This window comes from Camelus dromedarius, chromosome 18 (assembly GCF_036321535.1).
Source record: "Camelus dromedarius isolate mCamDro1 chromosome 18, mCamDro1.pat, whole genome shotgun sequence".
Lineage (NCBI taxonomy): Eukaryota > Metazoa > Chordata > Mammalia > Artiodactyla > Camelidae > Camelus > Camelus dromedarius.
This window is the reverse complement of record NC_087453.1, coordinates 19,621,616-19,645,619: the sequence shown is the minus strand read 5'-3', so window position 1 is coordinate 19,645,619 and position 24,004 is coordinate 19,621,616. Positions and strand designations below refer to the sequence as shown.

The following is a 24,004-nucleotide window of genomic DNA, read 5'->3' as shown; positions in this document are numbered from 1 at the left end:
TTTGTGTGGGGGATGGTAAGGTATTCCCCAGGAATATCCCAATATTCTCCTTCCAGAACTTTTGGTTTAGGCAGAGCTAGGCAGGGCTTCACTCACAGGTCCTTTAACAAGCTCCTGAGCTAAGCAAGAAAGCAACTGAAGCCAGAATACAACTGTGATGTCCCATTATGGTTGCCTTCCCTCCTGGGTTCCTGCCAGAAACCCTCTCTCTTCCCTGTGATCCTGTGGGAGCATCAGTGAGTGACTAAGGATTGGAATTTCAGGGTCCTATCCATAGGGTCTGGGGCTAGGGAGACTCTGATTATACCTTTTCCAACCCCTAAATGCACAAACCAAGGAATCACAGAATCATCAAAGTAGTTTTATTTAAGGCAGAGGTGGGGAAAGTGTGCCCATCCACCCTTTTCCTCCTACCCCTCAGTCATCTCAAGTCAGACAATGGAACCTGCTGAAAAGGCTGATGAGGGGCTGACAGGAGGGTGGCAGGGTTACGGACCCTTACCTCAGATCAGCTGCTTTTCAGCTATACCCACACCCTGAGGATTTAGGGGCTTCTAGATCTCACCTAATGGAAACAATTTTTCTGGTCCTCAGGTGGGAGAGCTGGGGGAAGGTACCCAGCATTCACCCTTCCATGAAGACCCTGGAAACCTCTAGAAGAGACCAGCCTTCCCAAAGTAGGGGGAGGGCAGCCCCTCAGGAGGGCTAGAAGAGGAATGACAAGTACAAACAATAGAAGGTCTTTTGAACGAAGTCTGGGCAGGCCTGGCTGTGCCCTCACACAGGGTATGGATTGTCCAGGACTGCCACTCCTGCTGCCACACCACCATCTGCATGCTCGATGGCTTTGGTTCGAAGTAGATGTCCCACGTGCTTGTTCATCACAAGTGTCTTTCCCTGCCTATAGAAATGGGGGCAGGAGACATACAACTCCATCACCTGGACCCAGGCCCCAAACCCAAGGCCATCCTAGGTCCCAGATGAGCAGTACATCGGTGACTGGCTACACTTGAGAAAGTGCTAGGATTCTGCAATCAGATTTGGGTTTGCAACCTAAATTGGATATTATTAGCTCTGTTTCTTTGAGCAAGTTACTCAGCCTTTCTAAATATCAATTTCCTCAATTTAAAATAGGGATAATACCTCTCACTTTGCACGATGGTCATGAGGATTAAATAAAGCAGGTAAAGCACTTAGCATGATGCCAGGCTTACATTTCATGTTCTGCAGCTGTAAATTTCCTTCTCTACCTCTCTCAAGATGGCTGCGGTGGTGATGGGGTTTGGGGAGGAAGTGGCAGGCAGAGATGCCTCAAGTGGAGTGGTTAGAGGGGAAGATTATAGAGAGGGGCAGGTAGGAGCATGGTAGGAGCTGGTATTCCTTCCTTGCCCTGACCTTGGAGTGAGTATTTTGCAGGAAGTGGTAAGAGGGACCAGGAACTGTTTCTTACAAATTCCCAGTTTCCTCTCTTCCTGATTCTTCAGTGCTCAAATCCAAATCCAGGGGCCACTCAGCCTTCCAAAGCCACTGAGTATCTCTAACTGGCCCATCCCACCTTCCCCCAGACTCTCAGGTGGCCTGGGAGCTGGACCCAAATCCTTTTCTTCCCTGGGGTCTCCTAGTCCAGGGTTATTTTCTCATCCATCTTGGAACTAATTGGAATTCCCCTTACATGTGCAAAGCACTTTTTCTCTGGGCTTCATTTGATAGCCCTCTGAGGTGGGCAGATCTTGGGTCCTTGGCCTTAGTTACTAGATAAGGAAACACGTTGTCTGGCTTACCTGACATAGACCCCGAAGATTCCCAGCTCTGAGATGCATTGGACCACTCGGGCAGGGCTTCCAGATCGTAGCAGACAATTCCCGAAAGGTTCAGGTTCGATCTTCTCCATCAGGATGTAGGAAGCTCTCTCCTCACTGTCCTTCAGCCCCTCCAGGGCCTGTACCATTTCCTCCCCATATAGGTTGTTACCTGCAATTCCACTAACCAGTCATCCTGGACCCTCTGCTCACTTTTTCCACCCTGTGCTCCTACTTCTAGGGCCATATGGACAAGTAAGGGGTCTCAGTTCCTGACACTAGCTCAGTGAAGCCAGGACAAGGCCTGGCTTCAGCGGAGGAAATGTCACCTTAATAGGAGAGCCCCAACACAAGCAAACACAACTTCCACCACACCGTCTTGCCCTGGTTCTACTCCTACCTGTTTATGGCTATTTCTTCTCAGCCTCCCCAACTGGCTCCTGCCCCTTTTAAATGCTGGTATTCCCAAGGAATTGATCCTCCACCCTTGTTCTCCCCTCTATGTATACATTTTTTTTTCAGGGAGATCTCTTCCAAGGCTCCATCTATATTCTATAACTTGTTAACTTCCAAATCTTCAGAGCTCCCTGCTGCTCTAGACATAGGATAGATATCCCATGAGCTCCCAAAACAAACTCAACATGTCCAAACAGAACTCATCACTTCTGCCTGAATCTGCTCCTCCTGGACCTTCCTACACCCAATCAGGTGAAAGGCATTCCTGAGTCAGTTAACTCCTCCCTCTCCATTACCTATCACTAACTCTGGGACTGTGCTAAGAGCAAGTACCAGTTAGCACTGGTAACAGTCTGTTAGCCCCCTTTCACTGAGCAGCCCTGCAAAGGGAGAACCACCTACCTCCACCCTCTCTCTGGGGCTTCAGCACAAAGCGGCTAGGGGCAGCAATGGCCTCAGTGATGGCCTGGTCCCCTTCTTCACCCTGGCAGAAGGCAAGAAAGCAGTCACCAACAGTCTTAGGCCAAAGATGCAGGAGCTGAGGTCCTGCTGTTGTGTAGAGCAGCATCTGAGGAAGAGCAGGAGGAGAAAGAGCCTTAAGCTCCTCCAAGCTGGATGCTACTATCTGGATGTGACCCCCAACAAACCCCCTGCAGCAGTGAGTACAATGAGAATAAGCTTTCTCTGTAGCAGCAGAAGGCCTGAAAAGCTGGTACAGTCCTCAATTCTTGTTCTGCCTCAGCCCTCCCCGCTGGTTACCACCCCCATTTCCATCTTTGCTGAGGGAGCTTATGATGGATTCCAGCCCTACTTCCCAGGGCTCTAGGGGTTTTCACAGAGCATCACTGACTCAAGTCCAGCCCAGTGCCAGCACATCGGGCTCTGGGTCCTTGATACCCAGGAGGCCTGTGGTGGGAGAAGTGGGCTGTCCACGCACCATGTCCAGTGAGTAAAGGCCAGCAAAGGTGGCACGGAGGCGGGCCACCGCCTCAGGCTGGCCAGGGAGCACGTGCTCCAGCATGCCTACTCTGCTCAGCTCCTGTTGCACCTTCTTAGTCCCAGCCAGCTGGGTGGCAATGTCTGGGCACTTGACAGCACATGACCTCTCCAGCAGCAGGCGTGCTTCCCAGTTCTGCAGAGAGAAGAAACCAGAAGGAATTCTATTTGATTTCACTTTGGCTGACCTTTAATAAGCATCCACCAGGTGCCAGGTATCCTCACATTCATCATCTTCCAGGGTCACTGCAACATCCTTGTGAGGCAGGTGTGGCCCATCCTAATCTGAAGGATTCTTGCCCTCAGGGAACTCACAGTCTATCACAATGACACATGACTATAATTAAAGGGGAAAATGACAAAAGGTGAAAGGGTGTAAAAAAAATTGATGAGGTTTGAAAGGGGTGGGACAATTGTTTAGGAGCTCAGCTTCCTACTGTACTACAGATAAAATCCAAACTCCTTAGCACAGCCTATAAAGATCCTGTGGGATCTGCCTCTTGTCTCCATTTCAACCTCATTCCATGCCATCCCTCCACCCCTTCCAGCCACACAGGTTTGTCAATCCTCAAACACACAAGTGTCATTTCCACCTCAGGGTCTCTGCATTGCTGCATTCCTTCTGCCTGGGATTCTTTTCATTTTGAATTTTCCAATGGGTGATTGGATCCTTCTCATCCTAAAGTCTCAGCTCAAAGTCAGCTTCTCAAACCACCCTATTAAATACGGGTTTCCCCATAATTCTCTACCTTTTCACCCTGTTTCATTCAGAGTTTCCCCCAGCTATTAAAAAAACCATTTTTTCTACTTTTGTTTACTTTCTGATGACCATTTCCCTGACCAAAATGTGAGCTCCATAAGGATTAGACACTTGCTGCTGGTCTCATTTCCTGTTGTATCCCCAGTGTCTAACACAGTGCCTGAAGCTCTGTAGGTGCTCAATAAATGTTATTGTTATTTAATGAGGTGACATATGAGTGGACAGATAAGAGTATGACAGGTGAGACACAACAGGGAAGAGATATTCAGGTTAACAGAATAATAGGAACAAAGGTCTGCAGGTGAGTAGCAAAAGATGAATAGTCTGGTGGGCCAGGAGTTTAGGGTGTGAGAGGCAGGGAAACAGCAGAGGATCACGCCTCCATTCTGAGGCACCAGGGAGACAGTCTGTCCTTACTGCAGACTACATCAAACCGCCCACAACAGGATCAAGGCTATAGCCTGAGGAGCAATCTCACCACTCCATGCCACCCTCACCCCTGCTGTCCTTTCTCTGATAGAATCAGTCCACCTGCAGCACCTCTGCCTGGTCTACACCAATAACCCCAGCCACCTAAACAACTAAGCTAGTGCCTAGAATATCAGAGATAAACCCAGAGAAGTACCCCATTATGTGACAAGTAGGGAAAGCAAAACTCAGAGATGAGCAAGGACTTGCTCACAATCACCTAGTAAGTCCTGAGCCTAGCAGATTTATTTCCATGTCTAAACCTGGTCTGTGTTTCTCAGTTCCCTAAAAATGTTTTCCTTCTTACATACTAATTTCCTTCCTTGTCAGCTAAATAAAGTTTTCTTTGGCCCCTTCCCCCAAATCCCTTGCCCTGGAACCTGGATCCATTTTCCCAATAGACAATTTCTCTCTATTTTAGTCAGTGAGTTGCCACCACTAACCACTTTCTAGAGGAAAGGATCTTCTATAGAGCTGCCACCTCTGTGGAGCTGTTCCCTGTACAGCTGGGACGTAGGGAGAATCCTATATTCAAAGAATTATAGATCTAGAAGGAGTTCCCTCAATTTTCTAGTGTAGTTCTCTCAGTTTACAGAAACTGAGCCCAGAAAGGGTCAGGAACCTGCTCACGGTCACATAGAGGCAGAGCCAAATGTTCATGACACCCAGACTACTATTCATGGTATTTTCTCTTATTTCCTCCTTTACCTTCTCCCAACAGAAAGCAGGGCTTCTTAGCCTCCCCATGCTGTTGATTAGAGGCAGGGGGAGGAGGAGGATATACAGGGAATGCCACTGGACTGAGAGTTAGAAAGCCTGGCAACTCCCTATGGAACTTTAGATTAAGCCCTTGCATCTCTCAGAACCTTATTTCTTCATCTACCTGATGGGGATAATTATACCTCCACAGAGTGGTTGTAAGGAATAAATGAAATAGTAGATGTGGAATGTAATTTTGAAACTGCATAGTAAAATAGCAAGCTAAGGTGATATTATCATTACTGTCATTAACATGAAGAGACAGGTGATAAAAACTTTATTAAGCAGATAAAAGAAAAGAGTTGGCAAGAAGGAAACAGTCAGTGGTGTGGAACTGGTTTGCACTGGCTAGCAAGGGCTGACTGTACCCATCTCTTCCGAACTCCGTTCAGAGATGTTAAATTGGGTAGCTTTGAAATTGGCCATGATAGGAGTAGTTATGCCATAGAAATCAGAAAATGCTACAAATAGGGGCTTTCCTCCCCAGAAAGATAACTATTAAACATTTACCAGCATATCCCTAGAAACAATGTGAATGGCTGAAGCATTGTGAAGCATTGTGTATAGACAGTGAGAGGCAGCAAAAATCTGTGGAAGGATAGGAAGTTCCAGCAGCAAGTTCCCTGAGGAAGAACTGAAGCCAAGGCTTAGGGGAAAACCCAGGTTGTTGTGATACATGCGTTGAATCTCCGAGGGACAATGGTGGGTCCCACGAGGCAAAGAATGGTCTAACAGAAAATACCAACCTGTAGACTGTAATGACTCGGCATGTAGCCATCCCGGAAGTAAACCACAGCAACTTCCTGGCCGTCCCTAGAACACAAGGTGGAGAAAGTCGCTGTGTTAAATTATAACTGATGTGTTCAGTGGTTCAATCAATTTCTGGGTGCATCAAAATGCCTTTGGCTTCTTTGAAGTTAGTCAACAGGGGTAGCCTCAACAGGGATTCATTGGAAGCATGAAAGTAGATTCCCATGTCATCAATGCTTTCACTAAAAAATGGAGATATGCAGCAGGGAATATCTTCTAATATTCCAGATCTAAAGTCATTCTAGTAAGGCCAGAGGGAAAAAAGAAAGTAACCAGAATCAAATTAGGTAAACTCTTAAAAAGTGGGCTCCAAATTACTGAGCAGCAGAATTATATTGCCACACTTAGCAAACACACTTGTACTTACACTGCTTAAAGCAGCTGAAATCAGGCTGAGATTTTTTTAAATGGTAGTGGGATGAGGGTGGGGAGGTGCAAATTTAAGAATCTAGTTAAGCCACAGACTGTCTTTTTTAACTTCTTTCCCTTTTCTTTGATTTATTTGACATTGGTTTATCTAGAAAGTAAATTAATGACTGTTTTGTTAAGATAAAAACACATTTTGAAAATAGTAAGTGGTACTGTGAAATGCCAGGAGGTTTTTAATTTTAAGAATCACAAATTTACAGGTCTAAATATGTGTGCTGTAAACAATGCTATCCAATATGTGATATTAAAGTCACTTTGTGGTATCCCCTGAAGGGACTCACAGGGCCTAGCTTGGAACACAAATCAGGCCCCTTGAGGTCTTGCCTGAGACCTCAGAGAGCAACTCCCAGACCAGTCAGAGGATGAGCTGGCTACTCCTCTTCCTCCCTGACTGCCCAGCCCAACTGCCCAGGTCTCACTAGACCAGCCAAGAAGGGCAAGAAAACTTGGGAGCCCTGAAGCACATGAAAACTAAGGTTGTCCAGAACAGGAGCTCTGATACAACCCTTCAGAAGCAGAACTTGGCGAGCCTTCTCTAAAATTTCCTGGAATGATGGGATATTTTCAGAGTTCACCCTAAAATTCAGAGAGAAGGAAGCAAGATGTCATATTTCCCAGAAGAAAGGATCATTTAGGGGAAGCAGACGGCAGAATGAGTTTCCTAAACCAGTCATCTATTGGATCCCTGGGGAATGCTACGTGAACACTTACATAAACAGTCTTCGGTCTTGGTCTAGAGACCCCTTTTCAGAGACATCTTCAAACCTTCGCCGGATTACATGGATATTCCTGGGAAAGATGGGTAAAAGTCAGAAAGAGTGGATGCTCTATTCTGAGTGGCTCTCTCCAATCCTGGGGTCATTATCTGGAGGTCTCCCCTCCTTTACTTACCTGGCCAGTAGCTCATTCTCTATGGCACGCTGGTCAAATATGTTCCTTTCCTTCTCTTGAGCAATTAGTAGCACCAGAGCACTGGGGAAAGAGCACAGGTGGCCCACGATGGCTACAGAACTTGTCTTCCCTCCATCCCACACCCCTTTCGGAGTAAGAACCAGAACACAGCTTCCCTGAAAGAGCAGATGTCCTCTCAACTCAGGACTGCCTCAGGCATAGACACCTGAGGCTACAACACATTATTTCCTGAAAACAGGAAACTTAAAAAAAATGGAGCTGTCTCTGTTCCTTCTCTAACAGATGAAATATTGCAACGATGTCAATAGTCTGTGCAAATTAAAATTTAGATTTAAAACCATCTCAAAAACCCAACAGGACCTTTTCTTGGAATTTAACACAATGATTCTAAAATCTGCTGGAAGAATAAACAGATGAGAGTACTGAAGAATATTTTGTAAAAGAACAATGCTGGGCGTTGGGAGTTAAGGACTCTATTACAAGATTGTGAAGCATATAATAAAAGAGTGTGTGATTCTTGCATAAAACACTAGAATAGCTCAATGGAATCCTACAGAAACCCTACAAAACCAGCTATGAATAAGGCATTATCTCCTGGGGCCTCTCAACATTTCTGTGACATACGCAGGTCCCACAGTATTAATGGGATCACTGAGGCTTACCTGGTCTCTTCCTCTCTGCTTATCCACAAGTTTCTTTAAGAAGCAAGAGCTCAAGGACTCAGGGAAACACTAATGCCAAAGAACTGTCTGTTTGGCTACCAGGCAAGCTATTTTCAGTTGTCAAAGACAGGTCTAGTTCCCCACCAGACTCTCTTAAGACCAACGTTCAGCAGTACCAAACTCCATTTTTGCTGTAGTTCTACTGCTCTGTGCCTGAAGCTTATTGCTGAGACTCTTGGGTGGGCAGACTTGGCTTATGGTTCTAAGTGTGGATTCCTGACGTTCTGTTCTTGGCCTCTTGTCTGTTTGTCTCTGCTTCTCCTTGCCTCAGCTGTACCTTTTGGACTACACTCTGCCTGACTCCTTTCCACTTAGCAGAAATACAGGTCCTAGTGTACCTCCTCTCCTGGCTTGCTTGAAATCTCTTGAGGTCAGAAATGACATTAAGCTGAGTCTTGGCTTAGTTGGGTAGCTGAGAAACAAGCTAGAAATGGTGCTTTCACAAGCCATCTTGTCCCGAGAGTATTCTGAAGGCCAATGACCTTGCTCTTTACTCTGCAGCCTGATCTGCTCTGCTCGTGGGTGGAAAGGTGGCACTTGGCCCAGACTGGCCTACCTCCAAGAAGATGTGGAGGAGGAAGCCTGGAGGCTGTAGGTGAAAGTAGAACTGCAAGCCTTGGTTAATGAAGTCAGCCTGCCCCCTGGCAAATAATCGGAGTCAGACTCAGAAAGCATATTCTACCTCAGTTCTGCCCTACCTTCAGTTCTGAGCAATCTGCTGGGAACAGGACTAGGAAATTTGTCAGCTAAAGAAGGTGAAGTAGCAGTAGCATGCTGATTGGGAATGAGGACTCCTGAATCCCAGTCCTGGCTTTGCCAGTGACATATGGTATGCTCTTGGGTAAGTCAGCTTCTTTCGTTGGGCCCTGGTTTCCCCATGTATAAGATAAGGGTGTCAAATAGATCACAGTTCCCAACCTTTTGTATCAAAAATCCCCCTTGTTAATCCCTACTCATTCCAACCGCAGACACTATATTTAAAGAGTTTGAATAAATGTCTAAATTGAAATCATAATTCATTTTAAAAAATCCTTTAAAAAAGTATGAGATAATTGATGAAAATTCATCTGTTCTGCAAATGCTTGAGCCTCAGTTTTTCAATCTACATTATGGGATCATTCTTCTTGGAAGCAGAACAGTGTAGTAGAGAGAACACAGGCTTTAGAGGTAGATAGACATGAATTCTAAACTTACTACCTGTGTGACTTTGGGCGAGTTTTATTCAACCTCTCTGAGCCCTCAGTATGCTATTCTGTAAAATAAAACTAGTACTCCTTAAATGGTAGCTACTATTACTATTATTAGTAGTAGTATTGTTGTTATTATTGAAAGTACCATGTAATCACCTTCATCGAATTTTTTAAAGATTTTTTCAAATCCATGATTTCATTTAATTCTCACTACCACCCTTTTAGGTATTACTATTAACCCTATTTTACAAGTGAGGAAACTGAATTCAGAGGAAAAGAATGGACTTTAGCAAAGGTCATGTTTAGGTCAGCAGAAGCACCTATCTGACTCTCAAAATGACGGAATTCAATCCTGACTCAGGCACCCTACAGCTCCTATCTACCAATGCTTAATTTTGGGCACATAAAACTTTTCTCTCCATGTTATTTCTCTCCAGCTTGGCTAGAGAAACCTCCATAGCATTTGTCTATCAGCAGTTCCCTAGCTGACCCATCTCCTGGCTTCACTCTTAAAATACGACCTAGTCAAGAGTTCTACTTGACAGAATATTTGTCTAATGATTTCTAAATGCTCAATCTGTTTTCTGAGTCCTAGTGAGGTTTAACAAGCCCAGAGAGGGTCTCTTGGAGGCAATGAAATGATTAAGAATGCAGGTTCTAGGGGGAGGTGGACTCAGGGCTCTACCACCAACTTACCACTTGACCCTGAACAATTCACTTCTCTGAACCTCAGTTTCCTCATCTGTAAAATGCGAGACATGAATAGTATCTACCTCAGAGTGTTTGAAATGATTCAATGACATCCTGTATATGAAATGCTTAGCACAAAGTGTGGCACTAATAAGTGCTCATTAAGGGTTAACTATGAATGCTATATTAATATTACAATAATTGTTAGTAGTACAGTGGCCCCTCACTTACCAGAAGTCACTTACCTAACATCTTTACATATCTGAAACATGGCTGAGAAATAGGAAGGAAGCAAAAAAAAAAAAAAAAAAAAGCCTCTAAACAGTTAAAACAGATACCAAAATCTCTAAATCAAAGCTTATGCATTTACTCATCAAAAAGGCCCTCACACTCATTAGACACAAATAAACAACTCAGATCATTTGATTTCCCAAACTATAGCAAGGAGATATAGGGATGAGAGTGGAGGATTCCATATTTTAAGCATGATGACAGCAATAAGAAGTAAGAGCTGTTAGTAGGGAAACAGACAGAAAAACTACAAAGAAAAAGAATAAAAGCTTAAAGCCTAACAGCTGGGGCCATTAGTGTAGGCAAACAGCCTCACATGCTTCTCACAATCCAGGCAGCACCTCTGCATTATATCAAGATGCAATCACTGATAGTCACAATGATGACTTTCAGCCAGCAACACAAGACTAAATTATTGTCAGCATCTCTTATTTAAGAAGCCCAAAACTCCATTAAAGTGATTTTGGCACTTCAAAGTGTAAGCTTCTATTCCAAGAAAAATTCCTTCATTTCCTAATGATGACAGGCAAAGAAGATGCTGCATCCAAGAATGCTGAATCTAAAGCAGGATTCTGCTACCACTTTTTCTCCCCCTTACTTGGCTGAGCCGTAGAGCTCCCAGGCTTTGGCAATTCCCAGGGCCAGTCCCTTGCTAGGATTATTGGAGAGGATCTTGGCAGCTTCTCTGGTCTTACTCAGAACATTGAGAACATGTCTGTTGGAAGAGAGATGTCTGTTTAGTAATTGGATGGACCTGTGACTCACAGACACTTATAGGAACATCACTTTGAGAATCAGCTGAGCACTAAACAGCATCCTATCATCATGCTCCTGTAGGCTGGAGTGCTGGGCTGCCTAAGCCTAGCCCCTGGTGCATATGCCCAAAGGAACCCTGAGACCCTGTGTTTCCATTCCATACCAGCCTCCCAGTGAACTGGAACCCCTTTCCCTGAGCCCCAGCTGCTGTCTGGAATCCTGCTGTAGACCATATGGAATCACAGCAAACTAGAGCATCACTGTTGACTAGAAGTGGATGCTACTAGGGCCCAGCCCTCAGATGGGAAGCCCCTGTTCCTCTCTGCCTTGGATTCTGACCTTCTTTCAGGCCTTTAAACATGAAAGCTCTTTCTTACCTCAGGACCCTCACAGATACTGTTCCTTCTGCCTGGAATACTAACTTATACAATGAGGGGGTGAGACTAGATGAACCATGAGGTCCTTTCTCTCCCTGACATACCAAGACCTAATTACAAGTGTAAACTGTGCCATGGTGGGGAAACACATGACCCAAAGCTCAGGAAGGCATAGTCAGCGTTGGAGATCCCTGACCCCACCTGTGATTGTAGGCTCATCAGGCTGTCACCCCAATGGTGTTCCTGGGGCTGCCCAAGGGACCCACCGGTGCACAGCTGGGGTCCGGGAGGCTAGGCCCCCAAAGCTGGCAGAGATGGTGTTGATTTCAATCTGTTTCAGAGCTGGGGAACCATCTGCGTTGTGCTGGAACATGTAGTCTGAGCGATTCAGGCCCAGGAACACAGTCTGTGGAGAAAACTGAAGGCTGAGGACATTTCCCAGTGTCTGACTCTGAGGGCCTAACCAAGAGGCATACAGGTACTATGTACTCTACAGAGATTAGAGGTGCCATCTAACACTCCCCAATCCAGTGGAATCATTCTTTTGGTCATCCCAGGATTGACCACTGATGTACAAACCAATGACCAATGAGAGGCAGATTCCCATGAGTTCAGGTACTGGGCCAAAATCTTCTGGTTTAAAAAAAAAAAGTGAGAGATGGGAGGGGCAGGTCCTAGACTCAGGTGGAGAGGGGAATGGTTACCTGGGCAATGCCCTCTTTCAGGACTTGCTTGTGGATGTCAAAGAGACGAGCAGTAAAGTTGTCCCTTTTGATGGTGCTGGAAGAGGAAACAGTATTTTCTGCATTACATGGGACCTTAAAGGTCACGGAGTTCCAGTGATTTCTGAATCCTCTCTGGGTCTACTGATCCAAACTTAAACACCCACACCAACCCTGTAGAGAACCCAGCTCTAGAGCCAGATGACCTGGGTTCAAATCCCATTTCTACCACTCACTACTGGGCAACCTCAGAGAATAATTTCACCTGTGTAAAATGAAGAGGAATATAATTATGTTTATATCATAGAGTTGTAGTGAAGAGTAAATGAGATATTAAATGTACACAATTGAACATATTGTGTGGTCCCAAGAAGAATTCAAAAATGGCATTTGATATAACCATTCTGTACTTGAATAGCTCTGATAGTTGGTAAGCATTCTGGCTGACCTAATATTAACTCTCTGTAGCTTTCCCTACACACTGGGACCTCCCAGGAGAAGTCTTCTCCAACTCTTCCATGGCAGCTCTCAGGGACTAGAAGACAGAAGTTACACCCTGCCCCAAAAGATTTTTCTGACTCAAGCTAAATATCCTATTCAACCAGTCCTCATATGATGTAACTTCCACAGGGCAGCTTTCCCTGACTGGGTCAGATCCCTCTGCTGTGCGCTCTCATTGCACCGTGGACCTCTCCTTTATAGCACTGGTTGCAGCTGCAATTTTTCATTTTGTGTGATGATTAGTGTTGTTTCTCCTACTGGACTATAAACCACATGAATGTGGGGACCATGTCTGTGCTAGCTCATCATCGTGGTCGAGTGAGCTGCTGTGATGTGACATGAGGTATAATTAACCTGCTGCCTCTCAAGATTCAGTGGTCTCTGCATGCCTGCTCAAGCCTGACTCCCAGACTCACCTTGTTACAGGGAACCACTGAACCCATGTAGCTCAGGCCTGCCCTGAAGTTCCTCTGTTCCCCAACCAGCTCGTTCATGGGGTTTCCCAGCCTTTGGTGAGGAGAGTCCCCAGCAGGGCTTCAGCCTCTAGGGAAGTTGAGGCATATTTTCCCTTTTCTGAAGAGGTGCTCCCCCTTCAGCCCTAGAACCTAGGCTGCTGTTCTAGCACACGTAATCCTGGGCCTCTTCTCCCTTACAAGCTAGGGTTTGTGTGTATTTCAGAGGAGCGGGGAGTAGGGAAGGCAGGGGTTGCAGAGATGGGCTGCAGGGAAGGTCTCACACATAACTGCATCTTTAGGGTAAAGGTCATAAATCATGCTGCTCATTTCCCACTGTCCAGAATTACAGGTACAAAAGCTGGGCCCATCCTGAGAAAGACTGGTAGAAAGGTTTGTATATTCATCATTCATTGGGTTTTTACCTCCAAGTCAGTGATTTCCAAACTTCTTACCATTATAATCCCTTCTCATATTCACCCTCACACCAGTGTGCACATTTTTTAAAGATTTTGTCTTTAACAAAATAATTGTTTTCTTTTGAAAAATTAATCATACATGTATATATGTATACATGTATATATCTCTCCTCTCTATATATATATACACACACATACACAAATACATATATATGTGTATTTAATTCTAATTTAATTCTAAAATAAAGAACTTATTCTAGAGTAGAGATATTTCCCTTGTCCCAGAGCCTCAAGGGAAAAGAAAAAAAGATTAAGGGAGAAAGAGAGAGGGGTGATGCAGTGAGCCATTTCAGGGGCTTATGAACTAGGTGTGGCCCAGTCTGCAGCCCATCCCACCCAGACATGAGAGGCCTGAGAAGACAAGAAAGGGCCACTATTTAAGAGACATAGGAAATGTGACTTTAAACCCAGTAACACCCCCTCCCCTCTGTTTTCTCTAAAACTAGACTGACCTTCCCTAATTCCAAATGGAAATTTCAATCTTCAAAGCAGGGGGTCACAGATCAGAGAATCACAGAATGTCAGTGTTAGAAGGGACCTTAGATTTAGGCCAACCTTTCATTTTACAGATGAGAAATTAAGGCCCAGGGGGAAGCTGTGGCATGCCAACCTGAGAAATTGAGGCCCACAGAAAGAAAGGGACTTGCTTGAGGCCGTATAAGTAAGTGGTAGAGCCAGGGTTAGAAGCCAGATCTTCTGACTTCTATTCTACTGCTTTTTGTTTCTCCTGGGGAGTACCTGTCTCCCACCCCACCAAGTCAGCTGCCAGGGCAATCCCTCATGGCTCCCTAGCCTTCTAGTCCCTTGGTTCTAGCAGCTCCCAGCCCCCCATGCCCCACTGCCCAGCACCTGGAGAGAGTTTGCTCCAGAAAGGCAGCATTCTGGCTGACGGCATCCACCAGCAGGTTGAAGTCCATCTGCACAGCATAGGCCTGCTCCAGCAGGGCACTGGGGACCAGTGAGGGGAAGAGTGTGAATGGGGCATAGCTCACCACCTGATCAAGGAGAGAGTGAGCAGGGGTAGAATACCTGTGAATTGATTGTTTTTCTGCAAACATAACCCCACGGAAAGTGTGGCCTACATTTATTGAGGACACACAAACTGCAGAATAATGGTTACCTCTGAGAAAAGAGGAAGGAGAATAGGAGGAGGAAAGAGAAGTTCTAGACTCTATTTTATCTCTTTACGTTAAAAAAAAAAAAACTGAAGCAAAATGGCCAAAAACAAAGACAAACAAACAAACCAAAAAGATTACTGAGCACCTACTGTGTGCTCAGCACTGTTTTAAATACTTTATACGGCTTCATCATTTAACTGTATTAGAAAGATACTATCATTATTTATACCTAATAAATAGATAAGGGAACTGAGTTGTATATAGGTTAAATAACATGTCCAAAATTATATAAAGCTGTTAAGTGACACTGGGATTTGAACCACAATGGTTACCAAACAACAACCACACAAACACACACACATAAAGAACTCCTAGCCAGTTCATATCCAACCAAGCCCAGTCCCCGAGCCTTCTGGTTGGGGGGAAAGGGAGAGTTCTGCTGGTAGGGCTGAAGCAGAAGTGAACTCTGGCCCCCAGAATAGGAGCCAAGAATGGTTTCCTCCCAGTCTTGGAGATGGTGACCCAGGTTGCCAAGCCTGGAGTTCAGCTGCATCCTGAGTGCTTTGGACTCTGGCAGAGCCAAGAAATCCATCTAGAATACTATTTTTAGAAGGGAGTAATACATTCTGAGATTCCAACAACAACTGAACTAGAACTTGGGTAAGAGATGATAAGATGACTTTTTAAAAAATTTGTATTGAAGTATAGTCAGTTTACAATGTTGTGTCAATTTCTAGAGCACAGGATAAGGCTTCAGTCATACCAGGAACATACATATATTTGTTTTGATAAGATGATTTTGTGACTTATATTATATTATATTAAGCATTCGTGAGTCTCACTTCTGAGTTAATATCAGTTTGTCATTAAACAGTAGTACGAGTTAATGGTGTTAGAACTTGGCATTTATATATTTTTAAAATATTATTATTTTGAATGGGTAGTGCAAATACATGATATAAATTCAAAAAAGACAGGATACATACTGAAAAGTATATCTTACTTCCACTCCCAATGATCCAGTTCTCCCCAGAGACAAATGGTATACTAGTGTCTCATGTAACCTTCTAGACTAATGTAATGTATGCATACATTTTAAAAACACAGAGTATATAATATATACATTGTACTGTCCTTTGCTTTATAAATGTTTCAGACTTTTCCATATACCTTCAAACAGAGGACTCATTTTAATGGCTGTATAGTAGTCCATCTTTGTATATACCATAATTTATTGAATCTAACCTTCTATTATGAACATTGAGGTGGTTTCTTTTTTTTCCTCCATTACAAATCAATGCTTCAGTGAACATCCTAGAATATATATTTTAGGTATTTTGTGTGTGAGATGGTTCAGAAATTGTAAGTTTCTAGAAGTGGAGATTTCAGGTAATTAGGGTAAATCCAATTAAAATTTTGGTACATAATTCCCAAATTGTCCTCCTCAGGATCAATTCAAGACAAAACTAAGGAAGGGTATTTGTGAGAGTAAGGCTTTTTCTACCTTGAAGCCTTTAAGAGTTAGAAAATAAATTATTACACATTATGTGAGGGGTGATTTAATATGCTGAGTGCATGCAACCCAATATATATGTATGTATATATAAAAAATGGAATATAACTCAGCCATAAAAAGAATGAAATACTGCCATTTGCCACAACGTGGATGGACCCAGAGGACATTATGCCTAGTGAAATAAGTCAGAGAGAGAAAGACAAATACTGTATGATATTGCTTATATGTAGAATCTAAAAAATAATACAAATGAATGTATATGCAAAACAGAAATAGATTCACAGATATTGAAAACAAACTTGTGGTTACCAAATGGGGGAGGGATAAATTAGTTGTATGGGATTAACAGATACAAACTATTACATATGAAATAGATAAGCAACAAGGATATACTGTATAGTATAGGGAATTATACCCATTATCTTGTAATAACCTATAATGGAGTTTAATCTGCAAAAATACTGAATCACTATGCTGTACATCTGAAACTAATATAATATTGTAAATCAACTATATACTTCACTTTTAAAAAATGTTGGCTCTGACTTTTTAAAGACACTCTGGTGAAAAATTGCTAACAATGCTTGCCTCTGGGGAGGGAAAACAATTACTGGAGAAAGGAGATTTATTCTATACTGAACACCTTTTTGAATTCTGTACCCTGTTCATGTATTTAAGAAAAATAAACTAAATCTCTAAACACTGCAAGAGCCAACTATTTGGTCTGCACACAGCTGGTCTGTAAGCCTGATCTACAGGATAAAGTTCATACTTTTCTTCTGCCCAATACCCAAAGTCTCTTGGCTGTCTGTCTTTGACCTGCCTCTTTCCCATTATACCCACTTATGTGCCCTGCATTCAGCAGCATTCTCTTGAACATTTTTTGCCTTTTCCTTCTTTGGGGCACTCTGCTATGCTGTTTCTTTCCCCCATTTGTCTTTTAAGGTCTAGTTGAAATACTACTAATGAATTCCTCCTTCTTCCAAGTGTCCTATACAGTATCCCAGGAGAGGCAGTAAAGCATGGAATTTCAAGAGCATGGACTCAGGAGGCAAACTCCTTGGGTTTGAATTCTGGCTCTGCTAATTATAGCACCATTTAAATAACCTCTGGCAAGTTACTTAACTTCTCTGGGCCTTGGTTTCCTCATCTCTGCTGTGGCAAGGACTATATGAATCAGTGATTCCAAAGTGTTTAGAATAGTACCTTCCATGTGATACTCAATAAATGATAGCTAGTCATTTGCAGCAACACGGGTGGACTTAGAGATTATCATACTAAGTGAAGTAAGTCAGACAGAGAAAGACAAATATATGATATCAGTTATATGTTGAATCTAAAAAAATTACACAAATGAACTTATTTACAAAACAGAAACAGACTCACAGACATAGAAAAAAAAAACTTATGGTTACCAAAGGGGGAAGAGGAGGATAAATTAGGAGTTTGGAATTAGCAGATACAAACTACTATATATAAAATAGATAAACAGCAAGGTCCTACTGTATAGCACAGGGAACTATATTCAATAGCTTGTAATAATCTATAATGAAAAATATGAAAAAGAATATATATATATATATATATATATATATATATATATATATATATATATAAGAAACTGAATCATTCTGCTGTACACCAGAAACTAACACAACATTGTAAATCAACTATGCTTCAATTAAAAATGTTTCTAAAAATGATAGCCAACATTGTGTGCAGGCTGCCTATGTTTCCTCATAGAATAGACATTATTTAATTTTGTCTTGCGGTGCATTCTCCAACTAGACCATGAGCTCCAGAGGCTAAGGCCTCTGGCTGACTCACCTTTGTGAGTGCCTAGAATGGCCCTGCATAGAATAGGCACCTGGTAAAGATGTGGAATGAAATCCACCCACACACACATACACATACACACACTTTCTGTCTTTTTTCTCTGGACTGGGAATCTCACTGGGGACTGTGCCTTTTCTAGGCTCCATTAACCTCCAGAAAGACCAAGTGCTGGACCTTCATACAATACCTGTTGATTAACAGAAGAAATAAAATCTCAGAATGGAAGATATTTCATCCTGGGTTCACACAAACAGTTCACAAAATCTGAAGTTCACAAACCAAGCAATTATATTCCCAAAGCCAGAGGCAGACCTTCTATAGTATCAGCCTACCTCAGGTGACAGCCATTCTCATTCACTCGTGCCTCAGTAAACAGTTATTGAGTCTGGAATCCCCACCAGGCCCTTAACTAGGTTCTAGGTACACAGAGACAAAAGAGAATGTGGCTTGGTAAACAAAAGACAGTGGCAGCTCTTTTAGTCACTAATATGGATAATACATACGTATGGACAGAAGAGCTTGTCTAGTATGTCTCTTTTTGTAAAAAGTGGGGAAAAGGAATATATACATATTTTCTTGTTATGAAAAAACTAACTGAAAGAATAAACAAGAATGCTAAAACAAAGGTTACTTTCAGGGCAGGAGAACTGGGTAGCAAGGGAATGTGGAAGGGGGGATTAAACTGTAAACTCTCATACCCTTTGAACTTTGAATCATAAAAATGTCTTATCTAGTCACAAACTAAAGTTTTTTTTTTTTAAGAATGAGATTTTTTAAAAAGATGTGGTTCAGACTAAGCGGTTCCACTTATATGTATCAACCCTAGAGAAACACTCATACAGGTACCCAAACAGCATGTACGTGGATATTTCCTGCTGTGCTATTTGCAGTCATAAAACATTAGAAATCACCTAAATAGCCATCAGTAGAGGAAAGTTAAACTGTGACCCATCCACACTTGGAATATTATGCATCAGAATGAAGCTGACCTTAATGGAGGGAGTTGGAAACAGTTCTAAGACAGATTGTTAAATGTAAAACAAACAAAAACACATCACAGAATAATATATAAGATCCAATTTTTTTTTTAAACTACATACAGTTGACTCAGAACAACATGTGTTTGAACTGCACGAGTCCACTTATACACAGATTTTTTTCAATAGTAAACACTACGTGGTTTAGGGTTGGTTGAGTCTGCAGGTGCTGAACCTCTGATACAGAGGAACCACATAGATGGAAAGTGGACTATAAGTTACATGCAGATTTTCAACTGCACAGAGGGTTGGTGCCCCAACCCTCACATTGTTCAAGGGTCAACTATATTTCTTTATATACATATATATGTATATAAATGTACATAAATGTCCTGGAAGGATATACCACAAACCAACTACCACACCAATTAGTGTGGTTAAGGAGGTCTTAAAAAATAATAGTTCACTGGGCTAGATGCTCCACATGAATTACCTTCCAATTCTCTAACCAACTCCATGAAGTAGGGCCCATTATTATCCCTTTTTTAGATTTGAAGAAACTGTAACTCAGAGAGGTTAAGTAACTTGCCTAAACTACATTTCAAGCCCCAGACTTAAATTTTAACTTTACATACTTCTAGAGATCAATTTTAGTTATTGAAAAAACTAAAGCAAAAGAGATGTGGTCTCTGATCCAAAGAGGCTGCCTCCGGCTTGGCAGGGGCCAGATAATTAGGCAGTAGGATCCAAGCAGCGTGGTCAGTGCTGTGAGGAGGGGACAAGGGCTTACCTCTGAGGAGCTGGGCTCCTGTGAGGTCCTCAGTAACACTCCCTCGGCCAGGGCCCGGTCCACAGCCTGCCTTGCCAGCTCCTCCAGCTGCTGCTCATCCTGCAGGAGGCTCCCCCAGCCGGTGGCCATTCCAATCTGCAACAGAAGGAGAGAGGAGGTCTTGGTGACAGGGCCCAGCAACTGACAGTGTGGTATAGGGGAATGAACACTGGCTGGCAGCTCTGAACAACTTCCATGAGCACAATGGAAAGCTTGACAAAGCATTTCCAGTGTTACTCTCTCTTTTGAGTCCTAATACAATGACAGCATTATTCTCACAGTAAGGAAGCAGAGGCTCAGAGAGATGAAACGACTTGCCCAAGGTAATGATTAGTAAAACCTGGACTTGAACCCAGGTCTCTGGACTCCTAGCCCAAATGCTTTTCATTGGAGAAAGAGGCACTAATGTTACATATGTTTGGGGCAAGTTCTTTCTCCTCCTAGAGCTGCAGATTCACTCCCTGTGAAATGAGGGGTCTGAAGTAGACTATGGTTTCTAAGCCTGGCTAAATATTCTGGAGAGCTTGAAAAGAGTACAGATTCCTAGGACCCACTCAGAGATTTTGATTCAAGAGGTCTGAGGTGAGGGAAGGATTGAAGCTCTGTATTTTTAATAAGTTTTCCTGTGATGGGAGCCACTGCAATATATCATTAATTTCCCTTCTAGCTCCAACAACCCATGTCAACAGGTCTCAAAGAAATTATGTGAGAGTGGGTGAAAGGAGCCCTCTGTAGAGTACTAGAAAATGCAGATAAGGTGAACTCCTTTCTCACACTAACCAGAAGCAAACTCACTAGCAGGAAATGATTATATTCCTTGTATGGACATCTATCACCACAGCACCAAAAGACAGAAAATATTTTTGAAAAATCACATTAACAGGATAGAAATAACTGAAACCCAAGTGCCCAGTGTACTAGAAGGAGTCCAACTGGCTGGCCAGAGACATACCAACTCACAGCTTTACACTCATTCATTTTGCAGAAGGCCCCAGGGGTTTAAGAAGATCTGGATAAAAAACCTGCAAACACCAGTCATTAATTCTGTTTTGCCCTATAATAATTTGAGTTCAGGTACAGAACATGGCTGCCCAGCTCAGTGGTCCCAGGAAGAGAGCTGGAGATTGGCAAGTAACCTCCATCACAGGCAGCTCCATCCCCCACTCTTCATGACAGAACTGGTACTAGACCAATTATGAAGGTTTGTTGGCCTCAGCACGTTTTGAAAGAATAAGCATGTGATTTCAAGAGAGTCCTGACCACATCCCTGTCAGGTGAGACACAGATAAGGACAATCATTGTAGAGAACAAAGCTCTGGGGTCAGTCAGACATGGGTTCGAATCTATAATAGTTACTTCCTTATAAATAAAGCCATCATGTGGATTAAATGAGAAAAATCTGTGTGCATTTCCTTAGCAGTGTTTGGAGTTCTATACATGGGAGATGCTTTTTGGCTATACCCACATTACAGGTAGAAGAATTGTCAGAAGTCACACAACAGCCTGGTGGCAGAGCCAAGACTAGAACCTGTGACTCTGACATTAGAGCAATGGAACCCTCCATCAGCCCCCATCTCTTCACAACTCTGGGATTCTAACATCCCTGCCTGCTGCTGGGTTTTTGTTTAGTTTAGGTAAACACTGACTGGCATCTAATGGCAGGACCCTGCTTGAGGACACAGAGAAAATAACTATGAAAAGTGGAATTGGGCACTTTGTTTTTCTCATTCTACAGTCTTAACCCTTCTTGTGGCTTTATTTCTGTTTTGCTGATGGCACTCTAATCTATACCTTCACCACAGTGCTTTTCTGACCTTGAAAGGAGAATATCCAATGGCTTACTGGTTCTATTCCATAGAACCAGAATAGAATGTGTTGTTGTCTCCCCACAGATCTGCTCTTACCCTGATGAACTCCACTCAGGCTCCCAAGCCTTGTATATACTTTTCTCCTATACCCTTTTCTCCCCAAATCCTATGGATTCTATCCAAATATACAGTACTCTGAATCCCTTGATTTCTCTCCACCACCTCCAACTAAGAGCCTAGTTCCGACTACAACCGTCTCTTCCCTGGACACCAAACAGATTCAGAGTGAGGTCTTTTTCAGTGACCAGGACACACCAGCTTCTCTCCTGCTTCCAGGCCTCGCACTTGGTGTTGTTTGTCTTTGGGACAACCCCTACCACTTCTGACCAGCACTTAGTTATAGAAGCCATCCCTCTTCTTCACCCAGAGCTGCTTTCTACAGCCCATTAATTTTGCCTGTATCATAGGGAATAATAGTATGTGTGTCTTGATCACTTCTCTAGCTCCAGCGCCTACTATTACATTCAATGAGTGTTAATTCAAACAGTGGTGAATGAATGACAGACTGGGGCCAGATCACCAAGAGCCTTAAAATGCCTACTAGAAAACCGGGTCGGACTTTAAGTCGAGGGCGAGGCCAATGCCTGCGTGAGGACCCGGGCAACAAACGACACAGTCTCCTGCCCAGGCCTGCCCCACTTCACCGCCCCGCACACTCCCACCTGCGACAAAGTTTGGTTCTAATAGCTCCCGGGTTTTTTTGTTTGTTTGTTTTTTGGGTTTCTTTTTTTTTTTTTTGTGGTTTTGTTTTTGTTTGTTTTAAACTCCGGTTCTAGTCTCACCGGCACCAAGTCCCCGACACCGGCCTGATCTGGAGTCAGGAAATCTGGGAAATCTGCAATCAAGAAGCACCAGCCCAGCCCCCTCACTGAACACCAGTTTCTAGGTCCCTACCATAGATATAAGCTGCAACACCTCCTGGTCTCCGGGGTTCCAATCACTGACCAGACCCCTCCCTCACGTCCTTCCTCCCGAAGAAGCATGACCCTTGCCGGCCGCCGTTGCCGGCGCCCCAACCTACTCGTTCGTCGTCGCGCCGCGCACGGTGCTCAGGCCCCTCACGCCTCTACCCGAGCTCTAGGGGGCGGGGCTTCAATGGGACCCAACGCGCTTGCGCGGACCGCCCCTGCGCGGCCTCAAAGAGCAGGGCGGGGAGGAGCCCGCTCTCTGTGGAGATGGACGGTGGCTGGGAAGGGGCAGTTTGTGTGAGGGCAGCCTTAGTACTAGAGGTCCATCGGCTGGACCGAGGCGGGCTGGACGGAGGCGGACAGGACTTTGGGAAGCAGTGGGGGGGAGTCATGTTGGGTCAGCGGGGAGCTAGGGGTTTGCATAGCTCGTTGGGCGTCAGAGCTGGTGACGTTCGATGCAAGACAGGGAAACCGACACCTAGAAAGGGACAGTCACTACTTTGGGGACAATCAGTTGGAGGTGGTAGGTGTGGTAATAGAGCCCCAGAGAGGGGCAGAGACCAACGCAGGGGTCCATAGCACGTTAAAGGCTAAGCCAGTGTTGCAACCTAGGCATCTGTTTTTAACCCAGCTGGGTCCCAGAAAGGAACACCTGATTTCTCTAAACCTGGGGCAGCTGCAAGAAAAGCCTTAAAAGCGAAAGGAAAGCGTTTTCATTTTTCTAGCAGCTTTTAAGTTAGGAACGTTTGAGGGTGACCCAGTATTTTCTGAAAATGTCCAATGTCACTTTGATCAGGCTCTGGGGCAGTTTTTTAAAAATGCAGATTTTTTTTAATCCCCACCCCCACCTCATCCCTTGAACAGTTCCTTCTTTCTGAGTTGTGATAGGAGTCTTATCAGTTTGAAGCACCTGATAAGAATTTTAGTTCAATTAAATTGAAATTATCAGTCAAAGCTGTGGGTAATTAACCATGAATAAGACAGAGCCCCTGCTTTCATATGTGATTAACAAGGTTGACAGGTAAACTTTTTCTGGAGAATTGGGGAAGGCTTTGGGGGGGTCTTGAAAGATGAGTAGGAATGTGTAAGCAGGTGAGAGGCAGGAATGGGGACAGCACCAAGTAGGAGGAACAGAAACAGCAAAGGCAAATAACTCTGAATGTGGCTAGTCTTGTTAGAGAGACAATGAGGAGTTTGGTGTAGATACTGAGGAAGGCCTGGGGCTTGGAGCAGGGTTTTAGAAGCTCAGTTTTGGAAAGGGAGCCTTGGATGCCAGGTTAAGAAGTTTAGCATTTGTCTAATGAGCAATGGGGAGCTGTTTAAGGATTTTAAGCAAGGGAGATACACAGTGTGTTAGGTGCCGGTGACAGTGTGGCATATTGT

General features: G+C 43.8%; 2 protein-coding genes across 6 annotated transcripts in view; one reads left to right on the top strand and one right to left on the bottom strand.

Moving 5' to 3' along the window:
• Window positions 1-340: 340 nt before the first annotated feature.
• Window positions 341-22,828, bottom strand: GSS (glutathione synthetase). 4 transcript variants are annotated; one of them, XM_010975160.3, is made up of 13 exons: window positions 22,735-22,828; window positions 19,807-19,941; window positions 14,419-14,564; window positions 12,120-12,195; window positions 11,682-11,821; window positions 10,881-10,997; window positions 7,369-7,449; window positions 7,189-7,266; window positions 5,985-6,051; window positions 3,193-3,387; window positions 2,658-2,739; window positions 1,782-1,971; window positions 341-901 (listed from the first exon to the last, which is right to left on the bottom strand). In XM_010975160.3, exons 2-13 carry the CDS (start codon window positions 19,933-19,935, stop codon window positions 778-780), a joined length of 1,425 nt encoding a protein of 474 aa, XP_010973462.2. In that variant the 5' UTR covers window positions 19,936-19,941; window positions 22,735-22,828; the 3' UTR covers window positions 341-777. The 4 variants fall into 4 exon arrangements, with proteins under 4 accessions (XP_010973462.2, XP_010973461.2, XP_010973463.2 ...); XM_010975159.3 differs by having other exon boundaries at window positions 22,608-22,747; XM_010975161.3 differs by having other exon boundaries at window positions 3,283-3,387; window positions 22,608-22,747.
• Window positions 22,829-22,969: 141 nt separating this feature from the next.
• Window positions 22,970-24,004, top strand: part of MYH7B (myosin heavy chain 7B) — a 40,147-nt gene continuing 39,112 nt past the window's right edge. For both annotated transcript variants that reach the window (XM_064475740.1, XM_010975165.3), the window contains exon 1: window positions 22,970-23,642. The gene's annotated coding sequence lies outside the window, so the exon portion shown is untranslated. The remainder of the gene's footprint in view (window positions 23,643-24,004) is intronic.

Coding starts and splice junctions, on each gene's coding strand:
- GSS (XM_010975159.3), bottom strand. Junction 7,267..7,368: donor GAGAATGAGCTACTGGCCAG/GTAAGTAAAGGA, acceptor CATCTTTCCCAG/GAATATCCATGTAATCCGGC. Junction 902..1,781: donor ATCTTCGGGGTCTATGTCAG/GTAAGCCAGACA, acceptor CCATTTCTATAG/GCAGGGAAAGACACTTGTGA.